Source organism: Eucyclogobius newberryi, unplaced genomic scaffold (assembly GCF_026437365.1).
Source record: "Eucyclogobius newberryi isolate DKJ021-1_F unplaced genomic scaffold, fEucNew1.0.hap1 SCAF_7, whole genome shotgun sequence".
Lineage (NCBI taxonomy): Eukaryota > Metazoa > Chordata > Actinopteri > Gobiiformes > Gobiidae > Eucyclogobius > Eucyclogobius newberryi.
The window spans coordinates 40,097,384-40,107,383 of record NW_027316389.1 but is presented as its reverse complement, the minus strand read 5'-3'; the positions used below and the strand labels follow the sequence as shown (position 1 = coordinate 40,107,383).

The window sequence follows — 10,000 nt, the reverse complement described above, 5'->3', positions numbered from 1 at the left end:
ACAGAGGTCAGAGTTCAGGAGTGTGTACTAATAAGAGTAATACAAGTTTAGTCGTGTCTATATGTTCGCTTCAGTTAGAAACGCCCAGTTTAAGTCAATATTACACCCGATTCAAAGCAATTTAATTTATTTTTGAAACAGGAGGGCGACAGTGAAAAACAGCCTCAACAATGTCCCAGGGTCCTCTGTCCTTAGACCTGTGGATCTTAACCTTTTTTGGAGGTACTGAACCCTCCAGTTTCAGAAGCGCATTCATGAACCCTTCTTTATTGGAAAGATAAAATATGATTTTTTCAAATTCAAAACATAGGTATATATTTTACTGTTGCACAAAATGAACCGTGCATCAACATCACTGTGTTCACAGAACAACATTTTCACACAAAAACAAAAACATAATCATGAATATTGACTGCAAATCAGTGACTTCTGCTATTTCCGTTCAGAGACGGTTCAGAAATGCACCTTCACCGTGGCAAGTGCCACTCTCATGTCATTTTCACAACAAAGTCTGTTCCTTTTCTTCATTTTTATGTCCAGCATCCTCGAAAAGGATCGCTCGCAAATATATTATATTATAGTATAGTAGTTATAGAAAAGGACAAGGGAAATGGCCCCAGAGGCTGACCAGAGGCGATCATTGTCTGTCATTTCTGTCGAATCTATTATTTAATTCATTTCACGTCATATTTATTAAGGATACAAGTGCAGACAGATGCCTGATGCCTTGGACAAGCTTGGCGGGCCGGATTGAAAGGCCCTGCGGGCCGGATGCCATAGTTTGCCCACCCCTGGGCTAGACTCTGGGGGCTCTGGTCCTTTTTGCCCTCTTGGGGCCAGGCAGGTGACAGGTCTTATCCCAAAAGGGGTTTTGATACAGGTTAGACTCCAGATTTCCCTGGTCCTTTTGGCCCTTTTAAGTGCAGCTGGTACCAAGACTGTGAGAGCCAAGTTTAGTTTATGTATACGTTCGTATGGAAATCTACACAGTGTTGATATTTTGTTCACGATTAAATAATTTGATTGTTTAAATAAGCTAAATTCATTTGATTACATTTGTTCAATTTGTAGAATTTATTTGTAGTCTTTTGCCTACTCTGACGTAAATGTGTTACTGTCACTTTAAGAAAGACAGCGCTAAGGAACACGCAAGGAACGAGCGCCGACACAGCGCAAAATACAGAGCCAAATGGTGTTCTTACCGTAATATTCAATTTTTTGAGAATAGCTGTATTTGATTACCGTATTTTGCGCACGAAAAGCGCACCGGATTATTAAGCGCACCATCAGCTCTCTGTGTACCATGTGTACCATGTGTACCATGTGTAGCATGTGTGTACCATGTGTAGCATGTGTGTACCATGTGTAGCATGTGGACCATGTGTGTACCATGTGTAGCATGTGTACCATGTGTAGCATGTGTAGCATGTGTACCATGTGTACCATGTGTAGCATGTGTACCATGTGTACCATGTGTAGCATGTGTGTACCATGTGTACCATGTGTAGCATGTGTATCATGTGTAGCATGTGTACCATGTGTAGCATGTGTAGCATGTGGACCATGTGTGTACCATGTGGACCATGTGTGTACCATGTGTAGCATGTGTAGCATGTGTACCATGTGTAGCATGTGTACCGTGTGTAGCATGTGTAGCATGTGTACCATGTGTAGCATGTGTAGCATGTGTACCATGTGTACCATGTGTACCATGTGTAGCATGTGTAGCATGTGTGTACCATGTGTAGCATGTGTAGCATGTGTAGCATGTGGACCATGTGTACCATGTGTAGCATGTGTACCATGTGTACCATGTGTAGCATGTGTACCATGTGGACCATGTGTACCATGTGTAGCATGTGTACCATGTGGACCATGTGTAGCATGTGTAGCATGTGTAGCATGTGTAGCATGTGTAGCATGTGTAGCATGTGGACCATGTGTAGCATGTGTACCATGTGTGTACCATGTGTAGCATGTGTAGCATGTGGACCATGTGTACCATGTGTAGCATGTGTAGCATGTGGACCATGTGTAGCATGTGTAGCATGTGGACCATGTGTAGCATGTGGACCATGTGTAGCATGTGGACCATGTGTGTACCATGTGTAGCATGTGTAGCATGTGTAGCATGTGGACCATGTGTAGCATGTGGACCATGTGTGTACCATGTGTAGCATGTGTAGCATGTGTAGCATGTGTAGCATGTGTAGCATGTGGACCATGTGTAGCATGTGTAGCATGTGGACCATGTGTAGCATGTGGACCATGTGTGTACCATGTGTAGCATGTGTAGCATGTGTAGCATGTGTAGCATGTGTAGCATGTGGACCATGTGTAGCATGTGTAGCATGTGTAGCATGTGTACTGGTCCATACATAAAGTGCATAAGATAAACAAAACAGACGATAAGTCAGAGTCAGTTGAGCTTTATGAAACACGTTCAACTCATTCAGATCAACATTGTTCATCAAAACACACTCTGCTATCGCTAACAGACACGTTAGCATATCCAAATCAATTCTCAGTCAAGATCACTTGTAAACACTAAAATACAAACACAGAACACACTCTGCTATCGCTAACAGACACGTTAGCATATCCACAACAACTCCCAGCCTCGTTCAGTTGCAACACGTAAAATACAACACAATAAACTCACTTTTTCAGTTCATTCCTCGTCATCAAATCCTTCAAATGCAGCTGAAGTACATCCCGCACAGCTATGACCAGATGTCCTGATTTACCTGGGACTGTTTACGTCCCATGTCCCGGTGCATTTGTCCTGGTTTTGCACGGACTTTGTCCCGTGTGTCCCGGTTTAACGTCTGCTGGGGCGCAGAATGGTAAAAGCAGCCAAAGCGCCGATAGTGCTTCGTGCTCAAACCTCTTTGGTCATGTGATCCCGCATCTCGGACCCACGCGGCAGTTCAGTGATGATTCCGGCCTTTTGATTCCCACAGTTGACTGATCATTTAGCCCGTAAGCGCATAATATAACAGATCCAATGGTCTCTTGGCAGGAGCCATCTTGGGCCATCACCGGTAGGTGTCTGCGTTGTGCCTGGCTGAAAATGTTGTTTACGTTTTGACAAAGTGTCGCGTGTGCCGCGTGTAGCAGTAGACTACTGTTCCCAGAATGCTTTGCACACATGTTGTTGGGACTTCCGGTTCCGGAGTACTGTAACTCTAGTCGCGCATCGGCATCTCGTGTCTCAAATCTTCTTCATACACCGTGTATCACACAAGATATCTTCACGGTCAGTAAGCACAACCAGTAATAAACCATATATTAAGGGCACGGACGGCTTTTGAGGACGTTAAAGACTTTTACGTGCGCCTTATAGTGCGGAAAATACGGTACTTCTGTTAGAAATGTCACAAAACTGTGGATTAAACTTTATTAACAATTTTTTACATTGGAGTCCCGTGGGAGTTATTTATCATCAATTAAAGTACACGAGTAATACCATCGGCAAAACAAGACCCAAGCCATACAAACACTTTGCCCAGAAAGGTCTTTGATTCAGTCTAAAAAATAAGAAAGAAATCACAGGACGTACATCACGACGTCACAAGTCGACTACTGAGCACCAAATTCCCTGCAGACAAGAGGGGCGTGTCACGAATCATTTGAGTCTGATGTGTGTTTTGACCTCCGCCGAACCCCTGGGGCTGACTCACTGACTCCTGGGGTTCGATCGAGGGTTAAGAACCACTGCCTTAGACCCTCCTACTCGGCCAGGAAAAACTACGAAACCTCTTTGGGAAAAAGTATAAACCAGGAGGAGTTCCAGAGTGAAGGAGAGATCTGACTCCCTCAGACGGACGCGAGACAGTGGAGGTGGAGCCACTCAGAAGGAGAACCAGTTCTTCAGGAAGAGAACCAGTTCTTCAGGAAGAGAACCAGTTCTTCAGGAGGAGAACCAGTTCTTCAGGAAGAGAACCAGTTCTTCAGGAGGAGAATCAGTAAAGAACCGTTCATATGGAGTAGAGACCACTTCTCGAGGATCATCTGGGGCCACAGGTCCTCGATGTGCCTGTTCCACTCCCGGTCGGATGTGGGAAAAGAAGAAGGAAAGGCAATGAACAGATTTGAAAGTCAAATTAGATATTGTTGATAGAGCTCAAGCTGCCATAATTCCCCCAGAGTTGCTCCTGGGGCAGCGTAACTGAAACTGCAGCTTTATATTTCTGTTCCTAACTGGCCTGACCATAAGTCATTTCAAAGAGGAACGTTTTAACCCTGGACTTAAATGAAGAGACTGTGTCGGCCTCTTTAACATGGACAAAGCTGATTCCATAACACAGGAGCTCTACCTCCTACTGTGCTTTTAGAGACTCTTGGGACCACCAGAAGGCTCTACCTCCTACTGTGCTTTTAGAGACTCTTGGCACCACCAGAAGGCTCTACCTCCTACAGTACTTTTAGAGACTTGGCACCACCAGAAGGTCAGCATTCTGAGAGCAAAGAGCTCTGTTTGGATGATATGGTTCTATAGCATCTTTGAGGTAGGATGGGGCCATGTCATTTATGGCTTTGTAAGTCAAGAGGAGGAGTTTAAATTTGATTCTAAACTCGACGGGGAGCCAGTGAAGAGACTCCAGCACCGGCGTAATGTGCTCTCTTCTTTTAGTTCCTGTTAGTAATCTTGCTGCTGCATTTTGAACCACATCAGGGCTTCATTTAAGAAAGGAAACTTCATGCAACAGAACTTACTCGTAAATACACTGCACCCAATCCCTTGAGAAGAAAATACAGCATTATTACAAATACAGTGATTGACAAACTTTATTTGTATTTGTTGTAGGCATATGGTAATCCACACTGCTTTCAGAGATGATGAAGAGATTGTCATTTCTGAACTGTTTATTGGAGACCATCTGCGTGGATCTGTTTGATCTTGTTCCTTTTGTCCTTTGTTCTAGTATTAGTTATATTCTGACTGTGATTTCACCTTGAAGGAGCCACATGCTGGTCAGAGGTCACAATTCAGGCCGGGAAGTGTTTGTTGACTGGTTCATCATTTCACATAAACGTTCCTACTACAATCTTATCACACTTTTCTCCAAATGGACTAATGGTTATATTTTAATTATCGAGTGTTCATTACAGCATATGACGCTATCGCTGTATGTTGCATTTCCTTAGTTCATGTGTGTGACAAATGATCAAATCAAATCAAATCAATTTATTTTTGTAAGGCCCAAAATCACAACAACAGTTGCCTCTGAAAGCTGTATGATACAGCTTTCTGTTTCAATCACCCCCAGTTGTTTCATCTGGACTCAGTCATTCTCAATCTGCAAATCAGGAGCAGGAACTGTCCCCTCTGTCATCGGTCTTGACTCTTGGACGAGAGTCCAAACGAGTCCAGATGACTACAACTGAATATTTTTCTAAAATGGAACGCTCCTGGACGAATTATGGATTATACAGACAATTTAATATTAGCTCATATTAAATTGCATAAAATAAGTACAAACAACATCATTTTAAGGCTATAATTGTATCAAACATTCTATAGGTTAATAAAGAGTATTGTTGTGAGTACAGAAAAAACGTGTCCATTCAGATGGCGTGTGGTTTCGGGTTTATATGTTCAGAAGTCTTGAATGACTGGAGTGGCCACCAGATGGCGCTCCAATGTCTTCAACTTGAACATTTGTTGATGGGCTAGCTTCGTCTGTGGGACACTTTTGGCAGAGTTTAAGAACAAAACAAAGAGAAGACGGAGCTTTACTAGTTTGACTTACGAGATGATCAAACCCTGAGGTCACAAAGAGGACTGGGCCACGCCCCATCGTCTGAGTCGTCTGTAGTGGAGATGTTTTCAAGTGGTAGAACCAGACAAAACCTGTCCTGCAAGTTACATACAGAAAGAAAGATAAAAACATTCATATCATTTCACTGAAGGGTAGTTGTCTGGGATCCAGAATACACACTCCCTCACTATGACTTTCAATATAGTCATTCTAAATACTTTGACTCTGTACTGTGTTTGACCTCTTCTGAAGTTGATAATGGTATATTGCACTTTTGTTGTAGCCGTCCAGTGAACCATTTGACTTCAGTGAAGACAACGGGCCTGAAATGCAGGATAATTCAGTAAGTAACTTGGGAATACTTGCTACTTAAAGATGCACTGTGTAACTTTTAGCCACTTTCTCGGCTCCATGGAGATGCTTCTGGTTTGCCTGGAATGTTCCACAGAAAGACATAGTTTCTCTGGAGTGACCAGGTCTGATACAGGCCACGCCCCCGGGAGGCAGTATACTTATGTTGAATATATAATATAATATTCATTACACCAGAGATGACACAATATCGAACTTCGGTGCTACAGTTACTGTGAAAAAATACATCACAATATGACAATTACCGGTAGTATAAATATAAAAGAAAAGTTAAATTCTGAATTTTCTATAATTATATTCCATTACTGTTCCCATAATATGTGAGTGGCTTTCTGAAATCAGACATTCTGAATGCAAAAGTAGTAGTTATTGTTATCGAAACAGCCACTTTTGAAATAACTTTACCTAATTTCCCTTCTTAAATAGGCCTTAGTTATTTTATTACTTGGTTTACGGATCTGCCGCACTTATATTGTTTTCTACAATATAAATAAAATAAATTATTATCATTTTTTTTTTTTATAAAGTAGCGCCGTCAACGCAAAATAGCTTTAAATGAAATATAAATAGCGGTATTAAGTCAAAAGATAAGAGCGCGTGAAGCAATTTTTCGTCAAAATCCTGCTGGAGTCTGTGGGACGGGGCGGCTCCGCCCCTGTGCTCGGTCCCGGGAGGAGGAGCATGTGAAGACACGAGCGCCCGTTTCCGTGACTGTGACGCGCATCGCAAACTCCTTTATATCGCAAATACACATTTTAAACCCGTTTGCCACATTTTCTCCAGCGCGTTTTGCCGTGACTTAAGGTGTACACTTAGAAGAGTCAGTTCTACCAATGCAAAACACGCTAAATCTACAGTTACACGCTCCTGCCCCCCGCGCCCCCCCCCCCCCCCCCCCCTCCTCACGTGGTGCCTTTTGGGAAAACCCGGAAGAAAAAATCTTTTGAAATTGAAATTATATTTATATTTCGCCTATTCAATATATTTCATTTAAAAATCCGTAAACCAAGTCATAAAATACACAATGATCAGTTTTTACAATGACTGTATATTGTGACGTAAATAATCACAATTAGATCGTGCGATGGACTGAATAATCGTGACATCCCTGTATTATAACCATAGTATTGCCTTGTAACAAAGGAGTAAATACACATCCATATTTATACTTCTTAATATTTATTCAGTCAAACAAAATCCTCACGATCCTCACCTTAAGCCTGGAGTCCTTTATACATGTCTAACAACAAATATGAGGATGTACCGTGGTGAGCAGTACATAACCTGATTACGAGAAGTACCTCGTGCAGTGCAGTCCAGATAAAGTCAATAAAGCTTCTTTTCTATATTTAAAACCATTCAATTAAATGTACATATGCATTTACTCTTATACATATTCTTCTTTATCGCTATTTTATTCAACCAGGAGATTCCCTTTGAGATTAAAAACCTCTTTATACAATACAATATATATAATACAAACACACAACAAACATTAAAATAACCCAGGTTTTTAAAAAGATTTGCATTGGATTTAAAAGCATTTAAGGAGAAGAACTGTGCGGCGAACAGAGAGCAACAGCTGATCGTTTGATCGTATTTAACACGAGTCCACACTCTGTGAATGATACGATCTACTACAATATATTTCATACTAAATTAAGATTAATAATAAAAACTATTTCTAATTTCCACTATTCTTTATGGAGCCAACTCATATTTGTATTGTTAGGCCTGAGCGCCACAAGCTGGCGAGAGGCCTATTAGTTCCGCACGAAATCGAGCGTGAAGCCCTCGCCCACTTCCAAACACTCACTAACGCACTCCTTCACTCATGCACGCCCCGTGCATACTAATTAGTAGTAGGAAAATGGAACATTACCGTTGTAAACGGGCGAAGCCCGTGCAAAAGTGCGCACTAAACGAGCTACTAACTAAACGCAATATAAAGCACTCATTTGCTCTAAGTAGCTCACGAATACGTTCCCCATCTCTTGCATGTTCCGTGCATATAAACATGTAATGCAAAAATTGAACATTATTACTGTATAGAGAGCCAAAAACACAAAGTGGGCGGAGCCCACTCAAAATTACCAAAAGTATCAGGGACCCACACCATGAGGTAGGAAAGCGCGAGCGCTTTCCGAAAATGTGTAGTTTATGATATTTGAAAAATGGGAAACATTGTTTTTGCATCAGAATATTCTTCTTCTTCTTCTTCTTCTTCTTCTTCTTCTTCTTCTTCTCGGGACCAACCCCCCTATTTTTCACCCAGTGAACATTGACAAAAAGTCACAAAAATTTGCACACCTCTAAAAATCGTGCCTCTCTACATTTCTACATTCTGGCTATTTCCCTTTTCTAAAATTTTAAAAATTGCCGCATCAGCGCCCCCTAATGTACCAAAAATGCATTGAGAGAAAAATCTGATCGTAGAATCGTGAAATTTGGCGCAGAGTTAGATGGTGACGAAGTAAAAATTATTGTTACGGCAACGCCGTACGCTAAGCATGACTCGGGAGTTTTTCCAAACGTCGTACTTTTACGAACTCCTCCCAGGGCGTTGGCCCTAAAAAGCTGAAATTTGGTGAAAATGCTACTGAGGAGTGGGACATCAAAAGTTATCCAAATGACATTGACCCTGTCACGGTCTCTGTGCGGCGAAGCCACAAACTGAAATTTCCCAAATTTTCAATTTGCTGCCGTTTGCACAGATAAAGTCCAAATTGCGTCAAATTAGAATCAGTTGTTAAACTCTTTGCCCTGAATCTATTTGAAGTGAAATTCATTTGGCGCCACAGCGCCCCCTACAGATTTTATATGGAGGTTAAATGTTTAGTCTTGCGACATTTTACGAAATTTGACACAAAATTCAATTTTGGCCCCATCAAAAAAAGTCAATGAGACCCATGTCATAATTGTTATGGCGTTGCCGTAGCGATGATCAAAACCTCCCATGTTATTCCAATGGGGAAATCGCCAGAACATGTTTAGACTTTCACAAACTCCTCTTAGGGCATCAGCCCTATCAACGTGAAATTTGGTGAGACTCATCTTCAGGGGTGGACCATCAAAAGGTATCCACATTTTTATTCAAAGAGTCACTAACAATTCAAAATAAAATTGCTTTTTGAATGGTAAAACAAAGAGGGAGAAGATGTGAAAGATGTGCGGCGTGGCGAGGGCCGATCATTGCCGCTTGCGGCTATATTTACCATTATTATTGTTCTATTACGATGGGATAAAGTCTATTGGTTTAATAAACAAATAGAGTTCTGGTGCTTTGCATGTTCTCCCCGTGCCTGCGTAGGTTTCCTCCGGATGCTCCGGTTTACCCGCCCACTAAAACATGTACAATAGGCTCCTCCCCCCCGGGGCCAGGACTCCCCTGTAAAAAGAGGTACTACATCTCAGTGGGACGATTCTGATCAAACAAAGGTCAATAAAATCAAAGAAATAAAATAGGGCGATTGCAGTATTTGCTCCAGTGAATGACGAGAAACAGCCAGAACAACACTCCTAGACTTGTTTTTTATTTCATTGAAATAAACATCCACAGGTTTAGACAGGACATTGTACATTTAAAAGTAGCACGTACACACACCACACTTTACAGACTTGGGCTGAACAAGATTTTGCATGATTTGGTACAGAAGGATTTAGTGATATCTAAATGATCAGTAAGTTCCATTTTACTCAAATGCTAACTTAAAAAAAACCCAATTCCCATCTGTGAAAGTTTTTGTATGTAATATTTCAACAAATTGAAGCAACACATTTAAACCTGGCTTTTTCAAATTATCCCAAATTTATGTGCAACTGTGGCAAAAAACCTGTATATTAACGACGTAATCGTTTCATCT

The 10,000-nt window shown here is 41.5% G+C and overlaps 1 protein-coding gene across 1 annotated transcript in view; it reads left to right on the top strand.

Moving 5' to 3' along the window:
- The window catches only part of mctp2a (multiple C2 domains, transmembrane 2a), a 151,596-nt gene that overhangs the window by 11,211 nt on the left and 130,385 nt on the right, over window positions 1–10,000 (top strand). Inside the window, exon 2 of the mRNA XM_072435032.1 lies at window positions 6,049–6,108. Within this exon, the coding sequence (XP_072291133.1) occupies window positions 6,049–6,108 (60 nt within the window). The remainder of the gene's footprint in view (window positions 1–6,048; window positions 6,109–10,000) is intronic.